The sequence below is a fragment of the Perissodus microlepis genome, chromosome 19 (genome assembly GCF_051167445.1).
Source record: "Perissodus microlepis isolate ML-2025 ecotype Zambia chromosome 19, ASM5116744v1, whole genome shotgun sequence".
Classification (NCBI taxonomy): domain Eukaryota; kingdom Metazoa; phylum Chordata; class Actinopteri; order Cichliformes; family Cichlidae; genus Perissodus; species Perissodus microlepis.
This window is the reverse complement of record NC_140479.1, coordinates 8,604,241-8,623,351: the sequence shown is the minus strand read 5'-3', so window position 1 is coordinate 8,623,351 and position 19,111 is coordinate 8,604,241. Positions and strand designations below refer to the sequence as shown.

Below are 19,111 nucleotides of genomic sequence, written 5' to 3'. Positions count from 1 at the left end.
CTTTGCCAGGTAAACAACAATGGGTAATTTGTCTTAAACAGTAAACCTGAGAGGAAGCTGAGAAAGAGTCCAGTGAGAGTAGAACACAAGGTCCGCTCCTATTTGTTAAACGGCTCTTGCAACAAATGAAAATACAACACATTAATAATACAGTGAAATAAAATAAATCAAAGCTTTAGCACATCAACTCCTCAAAAACAAAACCACGAAAAATGTAAGCAAGGCCACTTCATTTGAATCTCACAATGCAAGGGCTCCCTCTGCTGGACGGAGATAGACACACATGCCATGTTCCAGTAGCACACCTCTAATAGTTAAAAATGCGATTCTGTGCACACGTTTATTACTTTTTTTGAGCAGAAATTAACATTTTATTGACATGACTATATTATTTATTACTGTGAGGGTTTATTTGTTTATCTTACTATTTGTTACGCGGTTTATTCAGTTGAATCTTACGACTTCTTCTACAGGAATCCGGTCGTAATAATAGATAATCGTGATTAATATTAAAGAGGCTGTTTCCAGTCAGAAAATATAAATAAGAGACAACCAATGGGATTCTACGGCTGATCAGCGCTGACCAATGGGATGTCTGCAAAGTACAGCGAGGCTGGACTTCCTGTGTGGATGTCACATGACCAAATTGGAGTCGTATGATGTGAGTTTTCCTGTTTGGGGGCACTAGCGGTTACAGAGGGACGCTGTACTCCCTGGAAACGCTTCGGTCCGGTAAGTTACACGTTTCTGTGTTAGTAAGTAAACTGCTTTAGATTTAATCATTTTTAAATATTCTGTGAGATATGTCGCGATGCTAACGTTGAACTTTTCTCTGACTCCTCTTTCGAAGATCTCGGTAGTGAAAGTTTGTCACGGGCGGATGAAATGACCACAGATTGAAGGCTTACATAGAGTTTAAATAAAATGATCCGTGTGTACCGAGGTCCACGGCTTCGTGGAGTGTTTTCACAGGCACAGTGCTGCGTTAATGGATGGTGTGTTGTCTGTCTGTTGCAGGTGGGCCACACACACCATGCTCCTAGCAGCTCCACCTTCAGGTGAGCCTCCCCGCGCTCAGGTTCGGTGATCCTCCGTAAAGCGCCATGGCCTCCGAGCAGCACACCGGCCGCCTCTCCCAGCCCAGTGCAGAGTACTTCTTATGGGACTATCGCCTCCAGCTCATCGGCCTTGGCTTCTGCTTCTATACTGCAGTGTTCCTCTTCTGTCACCTCCTGTCTGTGTCTCTGTGCCAGACCTACAAGTCCCTGCTGGCCAAAGAAAAGGTTTTTTGGAACCTTGCTGCCACCCGGGCAGTGTTTGGGATCCAGAGTACAGTAGCCGGTCTCCGGGCCCTCACTGAAGACTCCTCAATCACCAGAGACAGAGTGAGGGGCCAGGAAGACTGGTCATGGTTTAACGTGCTCACAGCCACGGGCTTTTTTGCATTTGAGAATGTTGCACTTCACGCCTCCAGTGTGGTGTTTTGGTCATTCGACCTCCCACTGGCCACGCACCATTTCTTCGCCCTGTCGGGATACGTGGGGGCGGTGGTGTGGGATTCCCTGGGCCACTTCCTGCCCATGGTCACCCTCCTACTGGAGATGAGCACGCCATTCACCTGTATATCCTGGATGCTGCTGAAGGTAAGCATGATCATGTCATCTCATTCTCCGGACTTGTATTTGTACGTAATCTTTGGTAAGTCCAGGCCCGGCTTTCTGTAGCATCTCACTGGCTTGACATTTTTCTTGACTTGTAATTTTTGCTTCCTCTTGGGTCTTATGCACCTTGTGATTATGTTCACTGTAGCAGAACGTTCTTAGAAAGAGGAAGTTCCTTTTTAAAAACAACAAAAACCTGAAGCACTAACCACAGTTGTCTCTGTTCCTTCTGTTCACTGGTTTAGTGAACAGATTTTGCATGAATGTGAAGTAAAGAGAAAGTGTCTGACAGATTGTGTCTCCCCTGACAGGCTGGCTGGGCATGCACTCTGTTCTGGAAAGCCAACCAGTGGGTGATGATTCACATGTTTCACTGTCGCATGGTACTCACTTACTACATGTGGTGGGTAACCTTGACTCACCGGGTGGAGCTGTGGACCCATGCGCCCCTGCCCCCGCTCATACTCTTCTTCACTGGCCTCGCTCTGCTCACACTTATCCTCAACCCCATATGGACCCACAAGAAGACAATGCAGCTTCTTAATCCTGTGGACTGGAACTTTGGCAACAAGGCGATCCCACTGAACGGCACCACCGACGGTCAGCCTGAGGCTTCTGGAAAACCTCATGCCAGTTAAGGAGTATCACCGGTGTCATTTCCTGTTTCAATTATGGCTTTTTATTTTATTATTTGAAACTGAGTGGGAGCTGACTTTTCATGGATGCTTGTTTTAAATTCTACGTTTGTTAGACTGGGACTTCTTTTTAAGCCCCTTGGGGTCTCTAGTCCCTTGTTCTGTAACGCATCTTTTCCACTAGCACCACCTCAACTCAACTCTACTCAGTTTTTACAATTGTGTAGCACCTCAATGTGGGCGGGGTCATCATAGCAAGGTGGGCAGAAAGTCCCAGCCTGCGTTTTCTTGTCAGACTTCGGGTAAAAGAAGTTTGTGTCTCCATTTCCTTCGTTGTTGGGTTTGAAAAATGGCAGATTTGATTCTTGTGAAGGAGTCGCTCTCATGACTCATCCAGTGACATCACTCCCTGGCCAATCGGTGACATGAAGTCTCCCGATGTCACATTTTTGGTTTGACTCAGCTCCTCACAAACTCACCTAATGGAAACCCTTTAAACTAAGTAATTGAGTTGTGTAGGTGTGGAAAAGGGCATAAAGAGACTTGGCTCCTGACAAAGGTTTACATATGATCACAACAGAGTGTGCAGCAGAATCTTTCACTGCACAGCTTTTATTTCGATTTTGTTTTATTTCAGGACTCTGGTATTACTGTCTGGGTTTTTCCAGGCTCATAACAGGACTTTGTGGTTCATTATACACACAAGTATTATCGATGCAGCAAAGAGTTGGCAATGGTGCGATTTCACACCTTTTAACAAGTGTTGCAAGTATCCACTTTTAAAGTAATAAATTACTTTTTTTCAGTATAAAATATGTATGAGAGCAGCTCCTGCATTAAAAATCAGTAAATTAAAGATCAACAAAAGCTTTAATAAGCAAAATCTACTTTGAGATAAAGACCAGAATTAAACTGGACTTAAATATGAGTTGGGAGTAGATGTTGTCGGCCCATCTGTTGTGTAGCTATTGACAGTGAAATTAGCTCCGTCTGTTTAGGGAAGTGTGAGGTGAGCGTGAAGTGTCTCTAAATCAAAGCACTGTAAACTCCAGAGTGGACCCTTTGTTACACAGCTCTGCTGCCTGAGTGGGGTAAAACTGGATCATGTTTGAGGATGACCTCTCATAGGTTTACTCATTATTAGTGTTGATCAGATTGTGTGTTTGAACTGCATCAGCAGAGAAACAAGCATGTATCATGGCAGTGTTACACTGAGTCACAGCAGTCCACTTCACAAAGGCTTTACTGTGCTGAAAAAATACTGAACTAGTGCTTAGACTGAGCAAACCTCTGACCCTGATAATTGTGGTTTAAACTGGTGCAGCCCTGCTGCAGTCCAGCTTTATTTATGGTATATTCTAAAATCCACTGAGTTTTATTTTATGTGTGTGGGATTTTTATGAAAACATACTAATGGCGATTGTGTGTGTTCCTGTATTTAAACCATAGGAAAGATTTTATTTGTCTTTCGCTGCAAATGTTCAACTTCTCCACAATATCCCACTTTAACAGCTCTGCTTTTAGTTATCATTAATAGAATAGCCCTGTGTTGTTATTGTACATGGGAAACAGAATCATGTGTTATATTCAGTAATTTTTTAAGACATTTTAAATGTGCACGTAGTTGTAATTTTCTTTCTACAGTGTGCACATTAACACCTTTGGCTCGGCCTGCACAAAAGCTGCCCAGCAAATAAGTGAAGCCCTCGTTAGATGTTTTCCTGCCTGTGTGTTAAATAAAGTGGAAAACGCTTCGAAGCCTCAGTCCAGTAGATTTAAGCTTTTCTGCTTTTCACACCTTCGGTAATTTAATCTTCGTAAAGAGTGAAATGTTGTTTTAGCTGTAGCTCTGATCTCCCTTTAAATAAATCTGATCATGTTAGATTCAGATTGTAAAATTAGAGAACTAACATGGGACAGATGTCCTGTGGATTCAGTGCCATATACTAACAGCTTCTGTGTTATGTATGTTGGACTGTGCATTCATTTAAACTACGAGTTTCAAAATAAAGTGTTTCCTTGGTTATTGTGTCTCTTTCTTCTGTTTTGTCTCCTGTCACCATGCTCCTGCATGTGACCCAGAAATTCATGTAAGTGGGGCATGTTCACACAGGTCTGGAGAGCAGAGGGTGACGTTGCACTGAAGGACCTGTAATGTAGGCTTTAAACAAAATTGATAGACAGATGCTGCAGCTGTGACATTTAACTGGCAGCCCTTCAACATGTTTGCTCAAAGGGGAGGATGTCTGATTTTATTGTATGGCTGTTCCTTCCCCCTCTTACATTTCAGCTGGGAAGCTCAGTGTGAGCTGAGGGGGGAGGAGAATGAAAGAGGAGGGCTTAGAGCTTAGACTGTAAGATGTGCAACAGAGGATCTGCCTGTAGGTGGCGCAATGGGAATAATTACCTCCGGTTTTCAATTGAATTTTTTTTTCCAACATTGCTATAAACCGTCAGCACATTTTTGCACATTCAAGGATGATTTCCCCCTGAACAGCGAGCACAGGGCTGCAGCAGGTTTGTCTCGTACACAGATCTGTTACAGTCTGAAGAGTCACTTTGCTTATTGCGATACTTCATTTAAAAGTTAAGACATGAAAACAAAAAGCTCCGTCAGAGAAACGAGAAATTACTCAGGATTTTTTAAGGATCTATAAAAAATGCTTAAAACATTTTTTCCTTAAAAAAAGTTAAAGTTTCAGCGTTAAAGGCTCAGAGTTCGTTATTCTAACTTTATGTGTCTGCTCCTGTAAATCACGCGTGAAGCAGCAGTCCAGCCTCTTCATCAGCGGGGACAAAAATCCCTCCTTCGTTGTTTTCGGTTCAGGCTTTAACGGATAAGCTAAAAACTTCCTTCAACATCATCTCCGGACAGCTGTGAGGAGGGAGCCACCTCACACGTCACGTGTCCGCTTTGCTCGAACTTCTTTCCCATAAAATCCGGAGAAGACGGCGGAGGTTTGATTGGCGTTCTACGCAGCCAATCAGAGCCCGTAGTGGCGCCGTGGCGGCCAATCAGCGTCTGAGACGGGGGTGAGAGGGTTTTCATGGATGAAGTCAGCTTCCACCGAAGGGAGAGAAGTAAAAAGGACGAGAAGTGGATGTTTTGATAGGTTTGAAGTTGTGCGGGAGTCTGAAATGTTTTGCGTTTAACGCTTGCTGTGAAAGGATTACGTCATTCACCTGGGAGCACGTCACAGAACGGTAAGTTGAGGTCATTTGTAGGTTTTTCACAAAGTTCTGAATAACCCTGACAAATGTGTCCCGATAACTGTGAGGTGAAGTGAGCAGTGATGTCAGCCTGAAGCAGAAACTGTGTGTTGGAAGATGTTGGCTATAACGTGGCGTGTCAGTTTCCACGGAGAAGATGCCAAACCCTGTCAGATACCTGCAATAACACAGTCACTAATGCGCCATTTATGCGCATTTATGCCAATTAGTGCAACCTAATCCGGAAACGATCTGCTTTAAGAACAAGAATCATATCAACAAACTCTCCTCTGTGTTTGTTTAAGAATTCACCAAGTTTCTGAGCTGCCGTGTAAGATTTTCATACGTTTCTTCTTCTTACTTTGATCTTACTGCTGTTTTAGGACTGATTTGATGAGGTTGAGAGAACTGATAACAAACAGCTTTATGAACACAAAAATGTGGACTGAAAACACTGCACCACCCGTGGAGTTGACACTCCGAAAAATCATTCATAACTGGATAAATCAGAGCTGCAGCGGCCGACTACAAATCCAAGTAGTCATGCATAGCATTCCTCAGCCAAAGCCCTGCACAGCTTCAGCCAAGTGGAAGATTGGTGTGAGCAGGCTGTGAAACCTCAGTTTAATTCATCTGTTTGACCTTTGGTAGGTTTAGTAGGTGCCTATCTGCACTACAAAAGTCAAGTTCCTCAAGGAACCCTCCGAGGTTTGGTAGATCTCCAATGATGGTTAGAAATACAAAGAACGCTTTGATCACTGCTTGTATTGTCCAGTGTCGTGCATGTCCAGTTCATTCAGCCAGGACGAGGGTGAGGTGGAAGAAAGCCTCACACATGCACATGCTTGCACACAAGAGTCTCCACTGGTAATTTGTTTGGCAAATAACTGGAGAGGCCTGCCTGTAAATACAGATGCTTAATAGCTCCACCAGCGTGGGCTGTTTTTACTGTGCTTAAACTGCCTGCTGTCACTTAATGTCGTGTACATCACGTAGAATCCTTTATGAAGATGCTTTTACAGATCACAGCCAGCTTTGCCACAAACATGAGAACACAGAGCACGGCCAGACTTCAGTGTCCTCACCTGTGCTCGGAGCAGTTTGTGAACACAGGTGCGTTTTAATGGAGAAATACCAGGAATTAGTTAAGTAACTGTGACAGGGCAGCCTGTAGCGCCGCTTTGCCAATAGCAGCTACTGTTTACCGTGACTGAGCTCGGGGGTGCCAGAGCACACAATGGTCGTGCAGAGGAGCATACCATTCATTTTTAGAAAGGCAGTTAATGGAGTCACTGTCCACCCACAACTCAGCCAAACATCCACCGAGACGGGACGTGGATTAGCAGCATAGCTCGCCGACAGCTGGGAAAGAAAGGCCGCTGCTCTCGTGCAGGTGGACGAGAGAAACTGACACAGCGCTGGCTTGTTAGGGAGCTTTACCTTCCTTTGTGCGATAGCACCGTGCTCTGTGAGATGAGCTGTAGCTCAGGACTCTGCCCAGGGATGAGTAAAGCTAAGAGTCACTCATATTCTTGGCTTTGGGAACTGTTTCCACCCTTTTCAAGTCCATGCATAGCCCACTGATGATCAGGAGTGGTGTGGTTTCCTGTGGTCATTTATTGTAATCTGACTGAGCTGCTCTATTCACATTAAAATTCCTTCAGAGCTGAAATCCAGCCAGTTAACAAAAGCGCCTTAGAGTGGCTGCTCATCACCGCTTACTAAATAGTGTGTTTCTGGTGACATGTTGGCTTCTCGGAGCTTTGGTGTGGCTCGCTGGGTGGGTGGAGACCAGTTACGAGTGACAGCCAAGACTTTATGGTCTCTGTCTTCAAATGGACACCACGTTTGAAACATAATGCAGTCTTTTATTTTGCTGAGTGATTCCCAGGCTGGCAGGGTCATGTCATTGTTTGCTTTTTGTATTATTAAAAACAGAATCTGCCTGCAAGTCAGGCCTGCAAAAGACCGCTTCATACATACTGTATGGTGGGGTGATGCATCATTATGGCAAGCCCAATAAATCACGTCTGTAATCAGATGAAAGTCCTGCGGCCCCGTGTATCTGATTATTGAAGTGTACTCCCTACAATCGACCGCCGCTGCATTATAATTATAAGTAGTAGCTGACGGGGACCAGACTTATCTTCTTGTGTTCTGTGTGGGTTTTATCCTGCAGTGCTGTGAGGAGAGGTTGTATTCATTGGAGAGGAGTAAACGGTGGGCCATGTGAGCAGTAGGGAGGACTGCTTGCTTTACTGTGGTAGTGATATATGTGCCTGTGAATTTCCTTCGGTCCCAGATCTGATCTGAGCTTTCAACTTGCCAGCAGTCAGGACTCCAAGTTTGTGGTTGGAGTGGGTGGTGTTGTCGAGGCCCACATACTGTGTGAGCCCCGGTGCTCTACTGGATGCTCATCACTTTATTTTTTACCGTGTGGTTCAAAGTATAAGTAAGCTGTGTTGAAAGTGTGTTAATGAGAGTGATCTATGTGAGAAGCAGAAGCCTCCTTTTAACTCTGCTGTTACTCTTGAATTCTGATCATGAAGAGCTGCAGCGCCCTGAACGTCCTCACAAACATCTTACAGCACTTTGTTAAGACTGCTGGGCCTCTCTTTGCAGGCCTGGGATCTTGTGTTCAGTAATCCGAACAGAAGGATGCTCTGCCCAGAGCTGCAGAGCAAAGCTCAGACACCCGTAGCGCCTGTCTCTCCCAGCACCCGCTCCCCCGAGGCTTTGTTTATGACTTTCAGCCTGTGTGTGGAATGCCACTTGTCTTTAAGTGCGCACTACAAGACTCGGCTGCAAACCTCTTGCCGAGCTCTCAGCGTCGCACATTTTTGATTGGTCTCTGTGTTTGGGTTAGTGGCTTTTTTATAATAAATCTGTGTTTAAAAGCATAAATGCTTAAATGCAAGTCAGTCATTCTTTGATTTCTGTAGATGATTAGTGCATGATAAGAAACCCTGCCTCATCTATGGACACGGGTTGGGTGTGGCTTCAGTTAATAAGATTATAAGAGTTTCACATGTTTGAAACACGATTTAATAGAAATGTAATTCTAAAAATAAGATCAAGACAAAGACAGCTGTGGTGTTTCTGTCTCACTCCACACGGGTCACAGCTAATCCTCTGCACTCGGCCTTCTGCTGTGTGCAACATACGTGCTGTTTGTTATGTAGCATGTGCAGGTTATTAGGAGCACACAGGTGAGCAAATTGTCGGCATTACGCTGTAAGCCATATGACTGTTTTCCTGTCTGCGCAGCATCGCTCAGCCGCCCCAGCATGTAATGACACGCTCAGCTGAGTGTATCATCAACTGTGGAGAGGATTTGACCTTTTCTGCTGTCTTCCACTCTGCCTTAAATCACAGCTCTGAGATAAGCCAGCAATGTACTGCCTTTTAATTAAACAGCAAATAGATTAGCAGTACAATTAAAAATTAATTACTGTGACTGTATTTGGCCTCTCAGCGAGGGTTTGTGAGATACGCACACTCAGCTCGTGTGGCTCAGTCCAAAGCTGGTGACCAAAGCTGCAGATGTCATGTTGTGTTTGTGCTACAGGTCATCTTCACGGGTGAGACAGGTGCTTGTTTGGTGAAGACCGCATTTGAAGTCACGCTACACCGCAAGCAGCGCAGGGTGTAATTTGGAAATGTGTTTAGTTTTCCTCCAAAAGCAAGCAGAAGGACCAAAGTGGGAGTAATTACAGGAGCAGGGAGGAATGCAGGAATCTGCAGGCTGACCGAGAGAAGATCAGCTTCACTCACACATATTACAAATAAACAGAAACATGAGAAACGAAAGTGTTTCAGTAACAAGTTTTTTTAACCACTTTTTCTCTTTAGTGCCTCTGGGGGAAGAAGAACACGTTTCAGTCCCTTTCCTCTCCCGTCCGTCCTTTTCCTGCTTTCCTAAACCTCAAACAATGCTTTTAACGGGAGAGATGAGTCACGCTTTGAAGCTTCTGTTCGGCTTCGGCTGACAGTTCCTCGCTTTAAAACGTGTCAGCCGAGTTACGAGCGTGTTTGTCGTGTAGTTACCTGCTCACAGCAGTTACAGCTGACTCACGAAACTAAGAAGGAAACCCAAGTACGAAGCCCCTGGAATAAAAATAAAGATTCAGAGTTTTCACACTGGATTATTCAAATTTTTAATTTTCACTGAGATTACACGACAGACAATTGCTAATATGATTTTATTCAGTCTAAGAAAAATATTTCATATCATGATAATTAAAAAAAGATCAAACACAAACATTATATATCACTGTTCTTCAGCACAGTAGAGCCTAAGATGGACAGATGTAAGATATGTTAATGCTGCAGCTGCGTCTGCCTGTCTCTTTGTACTCCGTTATGAAGCTAGGGCCTCCTCAGGCTCAGTGCAGCCTACCTGTCTGTGTTAGCACTGTTAGCCGTAGCAGACAGATCCTCTCTCCTGGCCTTGTGCCCAGTGAACAGAGTGGAGGACAACGCGAGAGGATTTCACATTATTTCTAGACAAAACAAGCTTTGAGACTCAGAATGAGTTATCCTTCTTGTTTTCTGTTCTGCTGCACGTTTGTCTTAGTCAGAAGCAGACTGCTGTGAAGCTACGCTGGCTGTGGAGATTGCATGGATAGAGAATGGTGCACACAAAGCGCTACAATGCCTGCTTTATGCCACAGCATGATGTCACCACACTGTCATCTGTCCTTGTGCACAGTAGTGAGCTGAAGATGTCCAGTAAATAGCTCAGCTTTGTTTGACAGAAACTGTCACCTCTAGATAAAAGCTGCACATCAGGCAGGAACCCTGTGCTGCTCAGGAATGTAATGTCTCTCATGTTCATGCAGGTCCAAAGGTCTCCTGCCTCAGCATGCTAATAAGGACCAAAATGTGTGGCTGATAATTGCTGTTTGAGACAGAAGTGCCACACTGACCTGTGCCTCTGCATGATAACCTGCCTGGGTTTTAATTTACAGCAGCACATATTTCACATCCTGGAGTGTTAAAGTGAGTTTTTGATAGTCGGCTCGTGTAATGCATTCTGAATGTATCTGAAACCAAAGAAATGAGTTCAAATCTAAGCTGCATCCTGCTTTGCATGAACTTTGCTTTAGCTGCAAAGCTCCACAGCCTCTGTTTTCCTCGTGGACACGCAGCAGGGTGTGATGTGTCCATTGCAATGGTAGCACAGGCTGTGTATACCATGGCATCGCGCGCACACACACACACACACACACACACACACACACACACACACACACACACACACACACACACACACACACGCAGCATTAGCATATGAGAATGTCGGGCACACGTAAACACACGCCGGCATCAGCTCTCCCCGGGAGCTCTACAAGTGTTTCCTTTGTTTTCACTCACTCTTCATTTGTCTGAATTCGCTTTGGTTCAGAATCAGATGTTGATACAAAAGGTAGCAGACCGTGACAACACCGCCACGCTGCTGTCTGCCGCTTTGATTAAGTAACATTGAATAACAAGTGGTCGGTCTTTTGTGGACCGACTGGCTCACATATGCTGACCTAGAAATGCCAAACTCAGTCTCTTTTTTCTGTTGTATGAGCCTCCTTGAACTGACTGTTACGACATTTGTCCTTTCCTCCTGTAGGAATGTGCGTTGGTGTAACTGAGCCTCTACGTGCTGATGTCTGAAGAGCTTTAGCAGGAGAAGAGCAGTAAGCATGGACATGGAAGACTTTCCTCCCCCACCTCCTGAAAGTAAAGTCAACAAATCCTCGTCCTTCATATGTGATTTGCATGTGTCCGCTTCCTCGATGCTTAAACTGGTAAACATGGTGGAAAGTGTTGTTTTCATGGGCCGGTTAGCTCAGTTGGTCAGTTCAATTTTATGTACATAGTGCCAAATCACAACAACAGGCCCTACAAAACCTCAGCAATCAAAACTCCCTATGAGCAAGCATTCGGTGACTGTGGGAAGGAAAAACTCCATTTTAACAGGCTCAGGGAGGGGCGGGGCCATCTGCTGCAACTGTTTAGGGTGAGGGGAGGGACAGGACAATAGACACACTGAGGAAGAGAGCTGAGTTTAAGAATCATCCACTTCCTTTTAGTGCCTCGTCCTGAAAGACCACCGTCTTGTTTAGCTCTTTTGTGATTGGCTGTCCCTCGCAATTTCGTTGTACATGTACAATGACAATAGACGGGCAGATGGTTTGAAAGGCAGGTGGGTGGAGCTTCTATATAAAGGATATCCTTTCTCTCTGACATCATCCAAATCCAACGAGGAAAAAAGAAGAGTTTGGCTCACAGGGATCATTAAAAAATTCCACAGATGTTATAGTTTATAAATGTGTATTTGTATGACAGAAAATGAACAAAAACGTCCACTTTAACCAAAATGAGGAAACTTTGTTTCACAGAGGTTGCAGGTGTTGGTCAGCTGATCACTTCTGCAGGTCATCGTAAGGTTAGATGATTTTCTCAGAGGTTGATGAAGCTGTGCAGCTCGAGTCAACAGCGCAGATTCCTCTCCTCCGCCGCTGTAGCGTGCGTGGGCGGAGGAATGAGGGAGTAAGGAGAGTAAAATGTGCTGCGCTACTGTGAATAGCAGACAATGTGCTTCAGTATGAGGCAGAATACTGATGCAGCAGCGCGCACACAGGCACACAAAGCCTCCGGGGTAGACGCAGGCCAGAGAAATCCTTCGTCTCCAGCTGGCCGCTCGCTCGATTTGTTGCTGAGGCGAAACAGAAGCAGTGAGTCATTTAAGCAGACCGTTATGGAGCTGAGGGGTCCTCAGAACAACATCCATATTGTCAGCGTGAACAGCTCGCCTCCTTGCCACATTTGCATATATATATATATATATATATATATTAGGGGTGCAACGATACTCGTATTGATATTGAACCGTTTGATACAGTACTTTCGGTTCAGTACGCATATGTATCGAACAATACAACATTTTTGATTTATTTTATCAACTTTCCTTCTGACGATGCTGTCTGTGTTGAGCGCTCAGTGGATCTGCGCTCGACAGTGCAGCCTAGGCGGAGTAGTCGAACGCAGATTCACTGAGCACAGGGCAAGCTAGCGAGACAGAAGCTAACCTCTCGTTGCAACATGGCAAATTGAACCTCCCCCACCCTCATTCAGATCTGGCCTTTAGAACTATTTTGGTTTTCATGTGAAGCATGACCCTGAAGGTAAGCACGTCATGGACAAAAGTAAAACAGTATGTCGGATGTGCCACGCAATGCTCAATTACATGGGTGGGAACTAGTGTGTTAGCGCAGTTAGCTCGTTAACGTGTTGGCCGTCCAGCCCCACGCACGGGGCGATCCCCGGTAGCTCGTTAACGGAGATTTGCCGTGTTGTGGCGTTAACGTCATTTCAACGAGATTAACGCTGACAGCACTAGTGGGGACACAACGAATATGACTGCACATTTACTCCGACATCATCCTAGTGCAAAGACAAGTGGAAGCAGACAAAAGCAACAAGCATGCATGCTACAAACTTTACCCGAGTCATTGGAAAGAGACATTTCTCTGTAATAAACTCTCTTTTCCAAAGATGAGTGATTTCTCGATCAGATATATATATATTTTTTATTACTTTGTTGTTTCAGCAACATTAAATTTAAAAACTGTACTTTTGAGTTAAAATATATATTTATAATTTTAATAAATGACAAATTAAAAAGGCATGAACATTTTTTTTGTATGAAAAAATATCAAACCGTGACACCAAAGTATCGAACCGAACCGAATTTTGTGTATCTCGTGTGTGTGTATATATATATATATATATATATATATATATATATATATATATATATAGATAGATATATCTCAGTGATCTTAAACTTTGCATTTTTGTAAGACTACAAAGTTGAAAGAAACTCTTCAAAGTGGAGATTTTATTTCCCTTTAAGAGCTGAAAGTAGACGTTAGATGATAATCGTGTGTGTGTGCACAGTCTGTAAGTAAGCTGTTCTGACATGCACAGCCACTCACCGACCCGGCTATCAATGACCTCCTCGGCCCACAGTTACAGATGTACTATTGAATGGCCAGCTGTGATTATTGCTCTGGCAAAATCCAATCAAACAAACTCTGTTCTGACACGGTCGAGTGTTTCACCAAAGTGCAGATTAATGCAGTGTTTAGCATGTGATCATGGATCCTACTTTCCAGTGTTTCCAAAGGCTGTCCGTGCCTTATCACGGCGTCCCACAGCGTTCAGCTCCACCGATGGAAACAGGCAGATAGCATCTCTGTTCCCATGCTTGTTCTTTGCACTTCTGTTTTCTTGAGCCGTCAGCCGTGGGTGGAGATGGACACGGGTTGACAAAGTTGAGCGGGATCATTAATCACAGGCTGTTCTCTCTCACACTGAGGAGGTGGAACGACTACCTGTCAGAGCCTGATTCACAGCTGTGTGCACCACAGTTAGAGTTCAGCCCGTTAGCTGGCCACTAGCCTGGAGGTGAATGTGGTTAATTAGATGGTGACTGTGTGTAAGCAGAAACTATACAATGATCAAAGAAGTATAAATGTTGGGAATTCAAACATGACAGCAAAGAATAAAAACTGTGGCGGTGGGATCGAACCAGTGACCTTTAGATCTTCAGTCTAACGCGCTCCCAGCTGAGCTATTTCGGCCTCTGGTGCTGTCGGGGGGCCTCACCGTGTCACACAGGAGACCGTGCTCTGTTTTCTTTGGGACCCCGTTCGGGATATGAGACAGAAAATCAAACTCTAGACTGGGAGTGAACGGAGCCGTGCTGGCTGTGACGAGACGTGTGAGTGATCACAAAGAATCTGTGGTATTTGAGAGAAACTGTGATAGTGGGAGAAAGTATGATTCTCTGAAACCCTTCACGATGTTGGCTCTGATAGAAGCAGAGCCCCGTACAAGCTCTGTAAAGCCTATTTATAGTATTACCTCATATCTTCACCAGCACTGACTTCTGAAATAAAAATACTCTTTTTTCACCTACTGTCTGTATCCATGTTGGAGCTGAAGCCTGCTAATGAAGGCTGAGCATTCCTAAACCAGGAATAATGCACGAACTCAGGCTGTAGCCCTCGCTGAAGGGAGTAACAGCTCTCTTTCCTGCTGGCCTAATTGCAGTGTGGAAACTGGAAAGATATTTGTAGTTCCCTTCCTGTCTCCTGTCAGCTGAGCGCTCTGATGTGAATGCCTTTGAATGCTAGCTGTGCGTTGTAACCCCCCAGTTTGTTTTTGCTGTAAAACCAGTGCATGTGCTGCTTCGGTGCCAATCCCCGATGCCGAAGCTTGTGCAATAAAGTCAAGCCCATCCTTAATTAGAAGTCTGTATGTGGCTCAGTCCTGCAGATTTCAAATGCCACCCAGAGCGTATGTGTCTGTGTCCTCAGCCTCTTTTTCCACAGCTGCAGCACCACCCATGATGCTACAGATGTTAAAGCAGCGCTTCAAGTATCGTTACTATTATCATGCAGTCAAAAAGTGTTTAGCTGATTGTGGTAAACTCATAATTAGTGTGTCTGTCACCTCAGAGTTTTGCGCTACATGATAAGATAATAAAACGATAGCTATTATTCTCTAAATCTAACTAAAATCCAACACCTGGCACATCTGGAACCTGTCCAGTGTTGGCAGGTGACATCTCTTTTGCAGATGAAGATGAGGGGGAACCCTTCAATTTTGACGACATCCCCGAGGCTGCCTGCCCGCCGCCCGGGCTCCCCGTCAGTAGGGATCAGAACAAGGACAGCACTGTGAACAGCCAACGCTCGGACCTCCTCCCCACTGCGGACCCCCCGGTGCCTTCCTCTGCAGCTCCATCATCAGCAGATGGAACAGTTGCCACAGCAGGTGGCTCAGCTTCAGAAGCTGAAGGGATATCTGCTGCTGAGGGGACTGATGACAGGGAGAATGATTTACCACCGCCTCCACCTCCGCTCCCTCCTCTGGATGATGACACAGAGACACGTCCTGCAGCAGCAGGTATGCGGTCCAGAAGTGCTGGCCTTTCCTTAGGACGGAGAGTCCTTCCAACTAAAGTTGTGTTTGGAAAGCAGTTAAGTGCAAACAATGCCTCGAGTGTGTGTTTTGTTTTTTGGCAGTGACAAAGATTCTGTCATGTTGTGCGTACCCTATCTGGCTCTGCTCACGCCCCTTCAGCTCCAGCGCGAGTGAGATCGTAAAGTGGGGCAGTCTGTCTCTCTGGTGACACCTTGTATATCTGGCTGCCTGTAGCTGGAGATGTTCTGGCTTTTATCACTGAAGGGCACGACAGCAGCAGCGGTCGGGCTGGGCTCCGTTTATTCTCAGTCATTCTGAAATATGACGAGAGATGTTCCCACTGCACTACACTTCACCGTTTGAGCATCGTTTGCACTCGTGAGAGATGCAAGATCCACATACATGCAGAAGTCTTCTAGCGTAGACGCTACGTGATGTTCCCCCATTCAGGTTTTCATACTTTCAGCACTGCTCACTGCTGCACAATGCCACTGCAGTTTTAACCAAAGCTGCATAAAAGTAGCACCAAATCACAGCAGCAGTCACCTCGAGAATTTAGGAACGTGTCCCCAGTGTGAACATCTAAACTGTTTCAGGTTGGACTGGAATTTTCCCACAACAGAGATGCAAAATAGCAAATGTCCAGTGAGCAGCAGTTAAATGGAAACATGGGACTTTCATACTCTGAGTGCTCAACGTGCTTTCTTACCTTTTAATCTAACCGATGCAGGAACTATGGATCAAAGCACCAACCCTTCATAGTAAACCTGCTCTTCCTTCTGAGCCTCAGCTGCTCCTCTGTAAGTGGAGAAAAAGCCTTGTTGATTCCAGAGGTCAGAGGAGATTGGCCAGGCTGCCTCGAGCTGATAGGAAGGCAGCGGTAACCACAAATAACTACTGATTATACCCGAGGTATGCAGAAGAGCACCTCTGAAACTACAACGCGTCAAACGTCGAAGCAGATGGGCTACAGAAGGCCACACCGGGTGGGTCTCCTGTCAGCTAAGGACAGGAAACTGAGGCCACTGTTCACACAGGCTCACCAATAAAAGATTTCCTGTTCTGATGAGTCTCCGTGTCTGCTGTGACTTTCAGAACAGGAAATCTAATGAAAGCATGGATCCATCCTGCCTTCTATGAGCGGCTGGGGGGAAATTTTCTCGGCACACTTTGGGCCCCATCGTGCCAAACGAGCATCGTCTGAACACCACATCTTACCGGAGTGTAGATCATGGCTGTGCCTTTGTGAGCACAGAGACCACATCACGTCTCAAAGCTCAGATCGTCTCAAACTGGTTTCTTGAACATGACGATGAGTTCGCCGTACTCAAACGGACTCACCAGTCACCACATCTCAATCCAGCAGAGCCCCTTTAGGATGTGGTGACCATGAATCTCTGAGGAATGTTTCCAGCAGTTTGTTGAAGATTTAAGGCAGTTCTGAAGGAGAAATGTGTCTAACCGAGTATTTAAATAATGAATAATGTTTATATGAACAACTGAGAGACACCAAAATGATCAGACAGCTCTGAAAAAGTAAGATATAATTCATTAAAAGCTTTTTAATGCTCATTTCTAATGTGTGCAGTAGTCGAGTTCATATAGGCAAATAAATATAATAATTTGAGGCCATCTTTGTCTAAATGTAACTATATTTGTAACTGTGTCAGCTAACTGTATGATCTTTCCCTCAGCAGTCAGTGAAGGCCAGAAAGTATCCGTCAGCGACGCTCACGCTCCACACGTCGCCCCTGGTTCCTCCTCCCAGGGCAAAGTCAACCCCTACTCTGTGATTGACATCACTTCCTTCCAGCAGCAGCAGCTTGACCAGCAGCACGGACCCGCCTCTCCCACCCCCTCGCCCACGGAGCCCAAAGAACGAGAGGCAGACGGCCAGGATCCTCCCGGCAGCCCTGCTGGCATCGCTTCGGGATACTCGGTGCCTGTCCCGTGTGGCTATGCGACCCCCTCTGGAGTACCGCTCATCACCCCAGCTTACACCACACCTGTCATCATTCGACACCTCTCCGTGGATGAAGATGGTAAATGAAACGAGCACCAGGGGAAACCCGGAGGAGACTTTAATAAACGCTGTTAAATTAAGAGCGAAAGCTTCCGAGTTAAAGCAAATGTTTATCAAATTATATCCATAACTGAATCTTACCTAGCAGTGAAGTTGTTTTTTAATCCCTACTTTTCTTTTTCCCTGCTCTCACTCACGGATGCACAGCTATGACACGTAAACGCTGTCCCGGCTGCTGCGATCCCCCCGTCCTTTCTTCTTTCTCTTGTTTTTCCTAAAGCCTTGCCACAAGGAAGTAGGGTCTAAATTTAGCCCTCCCCAAAGATCTGTGCTGGCCGTAAGGATTTTCCGGTTTCCCTAAAATCTTGCAGTAACTGAGCCCAAGCTTGTGGCCTGGCAGTCCCAGGAGCCTAATTACACTGTAATTATCTAAACAAGGTCACACTGTGTTGAAATACTTGTGCTTTTCAGATGTTACAAAGCCAGAGAGTGCAACCATGGTATTCATTTGTGCAGTTTTTTGATGAATGCACATAGTACGGGCCTTTTGCTGAAGTTATGACATCTTCCAAGGAAAACAGAAGCACGCAGAAGGAATTTCAATTAGACACATATGTTAGATGAAGTTTTGTGGAAGCACATTTACTCTAAAACATATCCAGGTTAAATTATCCGTGGAATTATCAGTGACCCCTGGTGGCACGTGTGGAAAAGCTTTGCAGTTCTGTGATGTGCTGTTTGGAATGTTTGATTGGGGAAAATAATTCCTGCAGGATTCACACCACAGTTCATTTTTCCCTGCAGTGATGCTTGTTGGGACTGGGAACGCCTCAGCTGACAGGTGAGTCACATGCGAGCCGTTTGTGCTCATCACTGAGTGCATCGACAGCAACGTCGGGGACATGTTACATTGAAAATGTGTTTTTATGTGTTCTCTAAGTGTTTTCAGTGAAGAGTATCCACCTATCAGAGAAGAGGATGCTTTGGCAAAATGGGCATCAGATCCTGCCAACACCGCATGGATGGAAAGTAAGGAAACAATTCAGAGTAAGGTCAAAGTTACCGCGGTGCTGCTGCGGTGTCATCTCTCTGCGTTTGCCTCTGCGCAGTCACGACATGCCCGCAGGGTGCTCTCATCTTTTTAAAATGTTCTTATGACACAACTGAATTCCCGGAGACTTCCTTCCCCGTTCGTTTGAGGAAGCACAGCCTTGCGTTTGCCTGTCTTCTAGCTCTCTCCCTGCATCGCATCCTGGCTGTCGCGTTACTGGATCGGTTACGTGGTGTGTAAAAACCGTGCACGTGTTTTTTCAGATCCACATGAGGTGATTTATGATGATGTGCCCAGAGAAAACTCCGACTCCAACACAGGTTTGTGAACTATACTTTATTTTTCTCATTCCACACATTCAGTTTCAAGCTTCCTGTTTTTGATCCCGTCCACTTTCGCTTCTTTCTTCTCGTTTAAAAATCACCGTTTGACTTATTTAGGCTCAAAAACTCCTGTTTGACTTGTTTATTGGCTTCAATGTCGCTAATCAATGCTAATTAGATATTTTGATGAGATGAGTGTTGCATTCAGTGAAGCTTGG

General features: G+C 45.2%; 2 protein-coding genes across 6 annotated transcripts in view; both read left to right on the top strand.

Moving 5' to 3' along the window:
* Nucleotides 1-529: 529 nt before the first annotated feature.
* On the top strand, nt 530-4,322 carry cln8 (CLN8 transmembrane ER and ERGIC protein). Its single transcript, XM_084915604.1, has 3 exons — nt 530-732; nt 1,018-1,643; nt 1,973-4,322. The coding sequence occupies exons 2-3, from the start codon at nt 1,104-1,106 to the stop codon at nt 2,297-2,299; spliced, it is 867 nt and encodes a 288-aa protein (XP_084771730.1). The 5' UTR covers nt 530-732; nt 1,018-1,103; the 3' UTR covers nt 2,300-4,322.
* Nucleotides 4,323-5,314: 992 nt separating this feature from the next.
* The window catches only part of arhgef10 (Rho guanine nucleotide exchange factor (GEF) 10), a 43,754-nt gene continuing 29,957 nt past the window's right edge, over nt 5,315-19,111 (top strand). For 2 of the 5 annotated variants that reach the window (XM_084915599.1, XM_084915596.1), the window contains exons 1-7: nt 5,319-5,500; nt 11,130-11,239; nt 15,122-15,478; nt 17,191-17,538; nt 18,324-18,360; nt 18,460-18,548; nt 18,834-18,890. In XM_084915599.1, coding sequence (XP_084771725.1) covers nt 11,203-11,239; nt 15,122-15,478; nt 17,191-17,538; nt 18,324-18,360; nt 18,460-18,548; nt 18,834-18,890 — 925 coding nt within the window. In that variant the 5' untranslated portion in view covers nt 5,319-5,500; nt 11,130-11,202. Of the gene's footprint in view, nt 5,501-11,129; nt 11,240-15,121; nt 15,479-17,190; nt 17,539-18,323; nt 18,361-18,459; nt 18,549-18,833; nt 18,891-19,111 lie in introns of all 5 variants that reach the window. The other 3 variants (XM_084915601.1, XM_084915597.1, XM_084915598.1) reach the window with 3 other exon arrangements.